The sequence below is a fragment of the Agaricus bisporus genome, assembly GCF_000300575.1.
Source record: "Agaricus bisporus var. bisporus H97 unplaced genomic scaffold AGABI2scaffold_5, whole genome shotgun sequence".
Classification (NCBI taxonomy): domain Eukaryota; kingdom Fungi; phylum Basidiomycota; class Agaricomycetes; order Agaricales; family Agaricaceae; genus Agaricus; species Agaricus bisporus.
In genome coordinates this window covers 1,567,215-1,579,243 of record NW_006267368.1, presented here as the reverse complement: position 1 = coordinate 1,579,243, position 12,029 = coordinate 1,567,215, and the positions used below count along the sequence as shown (strand labels likewise).

At 47.7% G+C, this 12,029-nt stretch overlaps 2 protein-coding genes across 2 annotated transcripts; one reads left to right on the top strand and one right to left on the bottom strand.

The window, feature by feature from the left end:
• The first annotated feature begins 3 nt into the window (after positions 1–3).
• On the top strand, positions 4–1,285 carry AGABI2DRAFT_136259 (hypothetical protein). The gene is made up of 6 exons (XM_006461150.1): positions 4–180; positions 237–374; positions 431–536; positions 598–738; positions 787–888; positions 956–1,285. Exons 1-6 carry the CDS (start codon positions 98–100, stop codon positions 995–997), a joined length of 612 nt encoding a protein of 203 aa, XP_006461213.1. The 5' UTR covers positions 4–97; the 3' UTR covers positions 998–1,285.
• A 3,152-nt stretch (positions 1,286–4,437) lies between these two features.
• Positions 4,438–7,194, bottom strand: AGABI2DRAFT_185498 (hypothetical protein; the record flags this gene model as incomplete). Its single annotated transcript, XM_006461149.1, has 5 exons — positions 4,438–6,176; positions 6,252–6,344; positions 6,437–6,985; positions 7,039–7,075; positions 7,130–7,194. The coding sequence occupies 5 exons, from the start codon at positions 7,192–7,194 to the stop codon at positions 5,370–5,372; spliced, it is 1,551 nt and encodes a 516-aa protein (XP_006461212.1). The 3' UTR covers positions 4,438–5,369.
• Between the last annotated feature and the right edge of the window lie 4,835 nt (positions 7,195–12,029).

The following is a 12,029-nucleotide window of genomic DNA, read 5'->3' as shown; positions in this document are numbered from 1 at the left end:
TGAGTAGGAGTATAGGAAATCGCGCTCGTCGTCGCTCATCGTTGCCGTACCCTAGCCTCGCGGTTATTTCTCAAGACCACAACCCCTCAAAATCAAAATGGCCACCGTTACAACACTTCCGAAGGACATCTCGAAGCTCGGCCAGGAGATCAAACTATTCGGCAAGTGGGACACTCAAGAGTGAGCAACACAGTACATATGCACAATAAATCGCGCAAGACTGACATATGGCGCAGTGTTGATGTGAAAGATATCTCACTGGCCGACTATATTCAAGTTCGCCATGCCGTCTACCTTCCCCACACCGCCGGCCGTTATGCCAAGAAGCAGTTCAAGAAGGCCCAGATGCCCATTGTCGAACGATTGGTGGACAGGTACGATATGGCGATTGGATTTATTTCCTTCAGACTGAGTTGAAAATTGCATTCAGCTTGATGATGAAGGGCCGCAACAACGGCAAGAAACTCTTGGCCGTCCGCATCGTCGCCCACGCCTTCGAAATCATTCATCTCCTCACCGACCAGAATCCTATCCAGGTTGGAATTGCAACTCCTGTTACTTCGATATGTACAGGAGCTCATCTACCAAATTATACAGGTTCTTGTCGACGCTATCGTTAATACTGGTCCTCGCGAAGATTCCACTCGTATCGGCTCGCAGGGAACTGTCCGCCGACAGGCCGTCGATGTGTCGCCTCTCCGACGAGTCAACCAGGCTATCTCCCTGCTGACCGTCGGCGTATGTGCAATGATTTAAATTGTGGATGAGAACTAATTTGTTCGTCAGACTCGCGAATCCGCTTTCCGGAACGTGAAATCGATTGCTGAGTGTCTTGCTGATGAACTCATCAACGCTGCAAAGGGTTCATCAAACTCATATGCCATTAAGGTCAGATTACCGAGTCTTCTGTCCTTTCCGCCCTCTGATGATAGCTATTTTTATTTAAACGAAGCAGAAAAAGGACGAACTTGAGCGTGTTGCCAAGTCCAATCGGTGAAAACCCAACTTGTGGGGTTATTGGTTGCCCAGCCGTCGGACAAAAGGAGAGCGAGGGATACTTGTTTCGACGGAAGTGCATTTTCCCTACTTTTACTCATGCATGTCTATGTGCTATGTCATGGCTTACTCTCAGTTTCCTCCGTCCTGTTTGATGGTCATTCCGTCCCCTATCATCCTTCTCATGCATACACATCAGCGAGCAATGTCGGTTCTATTTCGCATAAAGCCATATGTACTGCGCGCGAGAAAGTACTTCCCGAATCCGTAGTGAAGTTGGGAGGATTGCTCAATCTCGGAGTTTTCCTAAGTAGCGAGATACTCACGAAGATAATAGTCAAGCGGACGGAACATCAAAATGGAAGAACAACTAGATGTGAGTTATACTGCCTTTCAGGGAGTAGTGAGAACAGAATGGCCGCGTCGTCCTAACCACAAAAACGAATGGAAGCTAAAGGAGGTATAATGGTTTGTCGTATCCCAGAAAAAGGGCACACAATCTCTTGATATGTTCGGTGCATATTACGCTAGTCTTCGTAATCGTGTAATGCCTTTTCCTCTCTCGAATAAGTGGAGAGCTGTTTTTCGCTTTGAAAACCCCTCCGGAGTCCGGAGCTCGGGGATAATTACTCCGGCTAGATCGCCGGCATCAGGCCGGAGCGTGACATCCAAATCTGGGCATCCCGAATTGTCCGTTCCAGACGACTTAATCAATTGGAGGTTCTTGACGCTAATAAGCAGCATCAATAACAACACTATCCGAGGTGATAGAACAGCCAGGAATTCCAAAGTGGCTCCCCAAAATGAAGGAACTCCAAGTCAGTCCCCCAAAGTTTCTCGAGGATCGACGGTTGAGATAGAAAAAGCCCACAACGTCTATGGACTGCCAACGCCACAAAAGTTGTGTATCACGCCGCTGTAGGTAAGGACGGGTCTTGTAGCAATGTATCTTTAAACTAACCATAAGCGGGCCGGCGGGGCTTTACCTCAAGCGAGGGCATATGGAGAGTCCATCTTTTTAGAGCTATGCTATGCATATGCATCATAGAAGATGTTACATTTTAGCTGCACGTTGCATGGACTTAGGTGCAGGTGATACAGGGGGCGCATGATGCCACCTGAATAGCAGAATCTACTATAGACGGGAAAATGTCGTTTCTTACAAATTTGAGGTCCAATCTATTCCTTTACTAGAGCATGTGTGGTGTGGTGGTCCAAGGTCGACTTCCGCGAGTGTTTTCCGTACTGATGTAAGCATATCAATTGACTATGGGGACAACGATTCAAAGTCGCAGGCCCATAGGATTTGCTGTGTTTCTTCATTCCCGTCCGTTATGTCCTGAGTTGCCGGAGAGCATCTCGACTGAATGATGGGACGCGTGAAGCTCGGAAACGATCAGGAATTATAAACACCGCGTTGATGACTTCCCGTCCAGTGTATGCTTGAAAGACTTATAACAAGTGATGAAATAAATGAAAGACCAGCCATGGGAATATTGCATTGTACATTTCCTCGCATTGATATGATAAAGTTTGGAAAATCATGGTCGAAGGACCTCGCAATCTGTTTTGTCCACTTTTATCGCACCTGTAGAATCAACTTACGTTATTATTGATCAGGGCATGATGCGAGGGACTTGAAACCATTCAGATTGTCACGAAGAACTGATCCTTACTGTATGGGCTGGGGGTGTTTTACAAATAGCCAAATCGCTTTCTTTATAACGGTGCGTTCAATGCGTAGACACCTAACAGACACAGAAATGAAAAAGACCGGCAGAACTCATTCGTCTGTGCCAATCTCGCGGGACTTGAATATAGAGCTGCCAAAATCAAATCACGCGGGACAAGTCTTCTCTTGAACGTTATCGCTTTCAGCCGCTCACTCTCCTGACGTCCGTCTCATTGATTCGGAGTATTACCCGAAGGGAAATAGTCCGGTTATTAGCTTCTCATGAGGCAAGAGTAACTCATGATCCCCCAAGGCGGCCTGCCAAGATGCGTTTCCAACTGTATAGCAATATAGAAACACCGGGACGTATTTGGAGTCTGGCAACGGCATTCTGGTTTAATGATGAAAGCTATGTAAATCCAACGATATAAGGAAATGACCTACACGTTATTGACGCAACCATTCGATAGATCGCCTTGCACTGGTGTGTCGGGGATCAATGCACAAACCCATCCCAAGATCGGTTATATCACTCTTCCGAACCACTGAAACCCGACACATTTGTATATATACTACTACATCTGGTACAATTCAGACAAGTCACATCAAACCAACTTTCGTTAGACAAACTGCTTTCCTAAAGGCGACTAGTAGGTTAAATCCTTCAATATAGTGATGTCTGCCAAGAAGGCAATTAATCTAAATTAATCAAGGATGCCATGGGTTCGAACTTCCCTTTTTTTGAGGTGCATGTGCAGTACCATGTTATATTTGCGAACAACCCACCCCTCGTTGAAATTGAAAGCTTCCGAAAGAGTATTTTGGCATTTTCGTTCTACCAGTCCTCTTGGTCAGATCATTAACTTCATATATTATAGTACCTCTATGGCAGGTATTAGTGACCGACTGACACCTTAAAACCCACCTCACCTGTCAACTTCAGCACGCCAATATCCAAAAAAAACCTCAACTTATTATTTTCGTTTCGCAGACAGCTAGCTGCCTCGGAACCTAGTAAAAAAACCTCAAACCAATATAGTAATAGTAATACTTGCAAACAGTCAAAACATTGCAGCTGATGCAAAATAAGAAAAAACACCACTCGTGTCTCCACAAATGACGAACTCCCGAAGCTGCCACTGATCTCTTTTTTACTCGGTATACGCAATACTATAGTCAAAGAGTCACTTTTGTCTCAATTTCACACCCGACGACAGATTCCAGACCTCATAACAACCAACAAATCCGATTTAAAACCAGTTCCCGGGCCCGGAAATTTGAGACTCTTTTAAAATACCACTTGACTTGAAATCAGAGTCAGTGAGGCTAACTATGTATGCTTACCAGAGCACCACCCTCAAAATCGAGTCTTTTTTGCGGTGCTATCAACCCAAGTATATCGAGTCAGTAATAAATCATTTTGCCGTCGCATCTGCACGAAAGCCACTAGCTCCGAGTCCCAACTTCCATTTCAAAAACTCTAGCTACAGTTGTCAATACATAAAGAGCGCGAGTGATGCATCGACTTTTCCAGTGGGATATTATTATAAGCATTACTTAGCAAGAGAGATGTCTAACAACTTCAGTCCTACCTTATTCTGATCATGATCTTAAAACCCAGGGTGCATTCTCGAAGTCCAGCACCCCTGAACCTTCTATTAATCGTGTCACAACAAAGAGCCACCCACTCGGATTCTCGAAAAAGCCACGCACTTAGGCTAATAGATCATCCTCCTTTACACATGAGTCTAGACTTGATGAAAAAATGCGAGAGTAATAATCAATTTCTCAGACCACAGATGCACAATTACATTTTCAATCTGTCGAATCCAAAACACTGTCCGTAAGGGTGGTAGAGGGGGAATGGGGATGGGATACAGCGATCCGTAGTACAGAGAGGGGAAGGACGCGCGTAAAACCTGGGAAGAAAGGAAACGATTACTTAAATAAAGAAAAAAGATGAGAGCACAAGGGTAGTGTGAATTTGGCAGGGATGATAGATTCAACAAGGGCATAGTCGAAGAAATAGACGAACAGGGATGTACGAGGGATGCAATGATGATTGGGATGAACAATGTGATGATAGTGTATAAGAAAATAAAAAAAGATGATGAATGGGTTAAGGACGGGACCGATGAAGTTCCTTGAATGAATAAGGGAATACGGAACCACAGCGATGCCCCGCTATACTCGTGTACAAAACAAGAAAGAAAGAGGAGATGATGAGATGGAATGCGTCATTTTGTTTCGTGTCTAGGGGATACAACTTGTAAAATTTCCAGGAATCCAAAGCAAGGGGAGCGATGACGACGGACGATAGCGGCAGGGACATGGAGCTGCAAGGCTTCTGGAGAAGGAAGGACGAGCAGTCCAGCTTGGTCCATGCCTGGACGAGAAGGCTAGTTGGAGCGCCAGGCCAAGCCGAGTAGAATCGGGAGGGGTCCAACCCCAATTGATCACGGTTTTCGAAACCGAATATTAAACCATTTCGAGAAGACGGATGGTATATATAACTCTGGGAGAGTCTGTCGGGAATAAAGCGGTTGCATCCAGTAAGCATACCGTATGTGCCGGAAGCCCGAATTTTGTATGTCACGTCGACAAAGCGAATTTTGCACCAAGGTGTAATCCAGACCGCGGAGACCAGGGAGAGAGGGATTCAAGCAGAGTGCGGAACAGAGTGTGGGGGGGGGGGGGCGGATTAAGATCGTTGTTGTTGTGGTTGCTGCTGCTGTTTTTTAGGGGGGTCATTGGGTTTGGGAACAACTCCATCGAGTCCTCTATAGCCATATGCTTTGCCAAATTCCTGGATCATGGCCTTGCCCATCAAACAGACCCAACCCAAACCTTCTCCCGTGACTAGCTGACCAGGCCAAAAGAGTTCACCTTCTTCGTCCTCAAAGTCCGGCTCATGTTCTTCCGTAGATGTTAGGGCGCTGTTGACCATCCTTGAGAAGGTTCTGGGGAAATGACGCGCCATAGTTGCAAGATTTAGGGTCTGTTGAGCTTCAGCCATGGAAGAAGCGGTGGATCGGAACGTGGCCGTCAGATCTTTCAGTTCTGATATGGTATTGACGTCAATCGGCTCGGTAACCTTCTGAGCAGCATCAATATAGGATTGGGGTATAGATGAAGCATTTTCCCGGAGTCTTCGGGGTAGAAGAGGGAAGAAAGAAATGGGCTTGTTCGACGTCGGAGGGCGGAACTGCTGTGGAGGTGGATTCCGCGTGTCGGGGGGAGGGCGAGCAGTGGTGGTATTGGGGGTACCGCCATCGCGGGTTGTAGGGGTAGAATTGGCGCTATTCGTTGGAGCGATGCTTGCCGGAGACGGAAGCATGGGAGGAGTTCCCTGTGACTTGCCGACCTGGATACCGGGAGTGGAAGCGCTCTGGTCTACCTCGTGGATTGCGTTTTCAATTTTGACTTTGGCTTGTCCTGAGATCCTGTCCATTTCCAAGTCCAGCCCGTGCCGTATGGAGTAGAACATTTTCCGTCCTTCGATAAAGGCCTCAATCATGCAGCTGTGGAATCCATGAAGCCAGAACGGACAGGGGGGAAATTCGAAACGCCGCTTACATTAAACCAATAAAGGCCTTTCGGCTTCGTGAAATTGCGTCTGTGTCAGCCACTTGCCTTTGCACCAGGTCATGAAAGCATTGATAGTGTCCCAAGTCTCCTTGGTGCACGTTGTGCGGGCTGTAGTCTCTGGTCCATATTGAGTATGTGAAGCAGACGAGAGCATCGACGAGTTCGAGGCGCGCGATTTACGCCGCCGTGTTTGTGATAGAGTGAGTTGACGGGTGGTGGGTGGGCAAGGGGGCGATATTCCTTGTGGGAAGGCGGATATGTTGACCAGAAGCGAGCATCTCCCGAGTATTTGAGCAAGCGACCCGCTTGGTAATATTTATCATGCAGATCGTCGTAATATTTGTGAGGAGGACGGCCTCGCTTCGGTCTTCGGATAGGAACGGTGTTGGGATGATACAGAGCGCAGTCGGCTGCGGACCCGTGTGGCGGAGGAGGGGGATCCTCTGGGACCTCGCCGTCCTCGCATGGTTCTGATCGGGCTGTTGTGTTCGAGGCCGAGGGGAAATGGAGAGATGGCGGTGCGGCGGAGGAAGCGGGGGGGAGGGTGGGAAGATGGTGGAATGGATGGCCGTGACGGTCGGAGAGGGAGGAGGTGCGCAGACGCTTTGTGGCCAAGTTGTCTGAATCGACGGATTTTCGCTTGTTGCCGGGAGCCGGGCTGCTGGGGCGGGAGGCAGGGGGGGAAAGCGGGAGGTCCTGGGAAAGCGGGCGTGGGAGGTCTGCAAGGATCTGCGGGTGGGTGAGGAAAGTGTGTGGGAAGGAAGGAAAGGGCGAAGACATACGCGGATAGACTGGAGGAGCTCGTGGCGGGTCCATCTCCTGTGGATCTGTGAGTGAGGGCAGGGGGCGGGGGGCGGGGCGGGGCGAGCGCACCGTTTCCTGGGCCTGGAAGTGGGCGGGGCGGGCGGGGCGGCGGATGCGGCGGTAGCTTGGGGCATTGGGGGAGAGACCAGCGAAGTGGTGGTTGGGAAGAGGCAAGGCGATGGCGGACGAGCCAGCGCAACAATGCACAAAGTCTGTCCACTCCAAATGCCACTCACTGCTCGTCACACACAAAGTCACGCAAGATCCCCGATCTCCCCTCTTTCGGCAACTGTCACCCCCGTCACATCCCCCCCCCGGCCTCCCTCCGTCCCGCCGTGCTCGTCGTCGCCGGCCCTTCTCACCTGGGGCCCGAAATTTAACAGACCTCCCCCCGACAAATCCCAGCCCAATCCCCGCGCCGCTCTCCCCGTCCCCCGACGCCGCCCCCCTTGGATGTCATCCCCCCTGATATCGTCATTTACAGGCACCCCATCGTATTGACTGACACCTCCCCACCTTTCGTCCGTTAGTTATATATCTCGAGTCGGCTGATCCCTTCTCGCGTCTGTCAACCTCGAATCGTATGGTGATAGACGGACATAATTCCTCCCATCCTCTACGACGAGTACCTACAGCACCCAGAACAGACTGATGCGGAACTGTCTCGACCCATATAGGAACCGGCTCTGAGTTGCACCGTTTGATTTCAACAATCCTCCAATGACCCATTGTCGACTTTTGCCATCAGGATAAATAGTTCATATTCTAAAACCCATCCGTCCTCATTGGCCGTCCAAAACCTATTCATTCCATCCTACGAAACGCAGGTAACGCTCTCCGTTTTTCTCCTTCCGGTCACCAACCACGTTCCATCTCTCAGCTTCTTGCGAAAATCAAAATGACTTTTCCGGAAACTTAATCTTCTATATTCCTCGCTTCCACCCTGAGTTTTATGCGACCTCAGGGGTTAATTGATGTCCTCTCACAACAAGGGTACTTTTTTCCAGATAACCTACCTCCGAGGCACCGGTTTCCTTCGTTCTTTCGAGTCAGCAAGAAACTCGACTGGAAAGTTGCCCACTTACGCGTACAGATCGCCGCGAACCGCGACTATCGGCACTAACTCCATCGGCGTTACCAAACGACAGACACCCATCCACAAGATACATATACATCTCTATACCAAATTCGGTCACACGGCCAAGTCCCAAACAAGTCTCTCGGCGCCGACAATTTGGTCACCTTCCGTACCACGTTCAAGTTTCAACTCCTCATATAAGCCCACACGTGCATAACGTTACAGACGGAGGTAAACCTTCAGAAGAAAAGTAAAACCTTTTGAATGATTGTGAATAAAATGTCAAGCTACATACCCTGCCTCACGGTTGAAGCGCGTCTATCAATCTCAATCAGTTCTCTGATTTCCAAAATCATAAACCTAACACCTCCTGCCAAAAAAAACCCTTCCCCGCCACATGTAAAGAAAAAGATGCCGTTACATGAAACCCTCCTCCACTCACATTAACTACCTATCGATAACCATTATCAACTCATCATGTCATTCCTGCCACTCCAACCACATGTTTAAATATATAATCTTTTTCTTATGTTCAGGTTAAACGCCATGTGTTGGGTCATCTGTTGTGATTTGAATTAAGGGAATGATGGTAGACTTTAAAGAGCCCAGAAACCGTTCGTCATAGTTAGGTCACTTTCATCTTTTACTCACAGTATTCTACTTCTTGTTTTTGTTTTACTTTACAAATGCCCTCTTATATGATACCAATCTTGTCACTCAAACTACTACCGAAAAGCCCGCCGGCTACGCTTAAAGAAAAAAAAAAAAGAAACAAAGAACGTACAAAAGCTGAGTTGAGAATTCTATCAACCGCTTCGCGGTATTAAGCCGCAGCATCTCATTCCCTTACCATTATACAAGCCAAAAAAAACACTATTAAATAGAAAACCCAACACACACACACACACACACACACACAGTTAACCCTTGAAAAACCCTTTTCACCCCGGGTCCCTGTGAATAAAATCAACATTGGAGTTAACAAAAACAATGTCATGTTTGGGAAGAAGAGGGGAAGAAAAAAGGGTCGCTGGAGCGCTTCAAAACAGCCGCGGTGTTGGACGTTTGTATGACAAGAGCAAAGTAAGCTGTACATCAGTTTTTGATTTTATTTTTGAGAGTTTACTATAATTATCATTTAGGGAAATATGACTGATCGTGCTTGACCCTGGTGGTATTATCAGTAAGTACGTCCTCAAGATCGGAATGACGACTGAGCTTCAAGTTCATGATACGAGACGGTAGTACTCAGCTACTAAAACCTTTTCATGAACTTCGTCCTCTTCAGCCCTAAACCCATGAACCTCCTGTCCTGTCCTCTAAAACAAACTACTCCGTGTGCTACGGGGTCCAGTACGTCAGCAATTCATGTGAATAATATCTCAAAATGATACTCCTAACTTAACATAACCACTCCGATGTTCATATCAATTGCCCGGACTCCGGAAGCTGTTTCTTTCTATTTCTACCGTCTCCTTCGAACAAAAAACTTAAATAACAGCGTGACTATATAGTATATTATCGAAGAATCTCGTGGGGACCTCCGTGCCTCTTTTGTTTTTTCTTGATATTTGTTTTGTTTTTTTTCTCATAACCACATACCATGACTACACAAAAGCACTACACGCAGCAAAAAAAACAACAACACCGCCTCCCTCCTCTTCATGATCACAGCCTTTCACATCTCCCCGTCCATCGTCGAAACACATTACTCAGCACCACAGCAAACAAAAAAAAGGATCACACATCAAATTCAAATTTATTTACTGTACCATATTACAAGAAATCCGCACAGCAACCTACTAACGTTCCGAATCATGAATGATAATCAACATTGATCTTTGATTCCCTATCATCACCGCAATAAAAAAGACACCAAGTAAAGCCAATCAAAAAAACAAGAATAAAATAACGAAAGAAAGGCTCGGAAACCTTCCTATCATGATTTTTGATGCGTTCATAACGCTGTCTGTTTCTCCTTCTTCTTGTTTTTCTTTTTTTCAACCAAAAACCTCCAAAAGCCCAACATAATAAAGAATACCAAAACCCAATCATCCCGGCGTCGGTACCCATCGTCCTCATCAACGCACTTCAAATCTCCAAGAAATGCCGTCAATGATCATCGTGAGAACTAAAAAAATCATACACCCTCGGCTACCTAAAACCGTTTCACCACGAGTATCAATTCCCTCCTTTTCCCTCTCATCAAACCATCGCTCAATCCCTGGTTTTGAGTTCCTAGCTTATACCTTATAACCCCCTCAGGTTCCACCCTGAGCGTGACGTTCCCTAAAGAACGACTCACGTGAAGTGAGGTCACGTTCCCAGACGCGTCCCAAGTTCCGATCGGAAAGACGCGACTTGCTATATCACAGCACAGCCACCAAATCATGTCCGGCGGGAAAACCTTATCCGAAATCGGAAAAGTGAGAGTTTTTGCGGAATAAAATTATTACACAGCTCGATCTACAACAAGTTGAGGTTTCAAAAAGGTGAGGAGGAGGAAGGATAATTGGGGCAAAAAAGGACAGAGGACAAAAAAATTGAAAAGAGATAAAAGGTGGTAACAAGCTGTGAGAGATACTGAGGGAACCCAGAAGAGAAAGCAGGGGACTAATGGTGAATGAGGCTGACGTATACGGGGCAAACAGATACACCGTGAAAAAGCGATAGAAAAATAAGAGGCCATGAAACTATATAGTACATATACGACACCAGTCGTTTCCTTTCTTCAAAATTCCAATCCGTCCTTTCCCTGTGTAGAATTAATCAAGAAAGAAAAACATGAAGGCCATCGATAAAAAGTCGTGAACGTGCACAGAATGGGACTTGTCATGGCTTTCGCTTAACCTTCTGGGACGCGGTACGCGCAGCGTTCGGCCCCGGTTTACTGCTCTTCATACGATCGGAAATGACTTCGGGTGTGGTTTTCAAAGTGTCTACACGAGCTCGGGAAGCTCGTCCTCGAGTAACCATACCTTCCTCGTCCGACTGAGCATCACTGGTGTCCTTGGGATCCTCATGTTGTTTTCCCTTGGAGGAGCTGGATCCATCCACTATAGTAGCGGCAGAAAGGACCGAAGCAGAGCGTCGACTGCTGCTAGATGCAACAGCAGTTTGTGAGGAAACATGTGAGATGGATCTATTGCGAGAATGAGAGGCAGTCGAGTTATCGACCGGAGATAACGATGATGCACGCGATGATGTGGAGGCAGTTTGGGACGAGCCACCCTTGCGGTTTCTTGTCGACATCCGCGTCTGAATCGTTTCTTCTGCGTGTGTGATGTCGGGCTCAGACTGCTGAGAAGGCGTCGCGTGGGAATTACCCACAAGCGATGGGGCGATACTGGATTTTTGAGGCTTGTTGGCAGACGAGCTTTCGGAAACATGTGAGGATGGCTTTGCTATGTCCGCAGGAGGCTCGGGACTCGTAGTGAGCTTGGATTTGGGCTTCTTACGGGGGGGCTCGTCGATGGTGTCATCGTCATCTGGGCCGGGGCTCTTTGAGGGCTCGCGGAATGCGCCAGGATTTTGCCTGCGCTTCCTGAGATTAGGTACCTTGGGTGCGGCAGATGTCTTTTGGGGGACTAGTTTATGGAACCAAGGCTGGGATTCATAGGCCTGGCGATGACTGGAGCCGTGATGGTTAGCGAGGATGTAGAGGTATTCACTAGTGCCGTTCCATGCCACGGGAGTGCGGATGAGTGGCGGCTGGTGTACTGTAGGTGGGAAGGGTGTGAGGAGCCGAGTCCGGAGCGAGATTCGGGGGCAAGATGCTTACGGGCAATACGTGTTACGACCTCGGCGGTCTGGAGTTTTTTCTCGTCGCTCCAGAATATCCAGTGAGCTGGATCGCCTGGTTTGTAAAAGACATCCAAGGCAGCGAGAGCG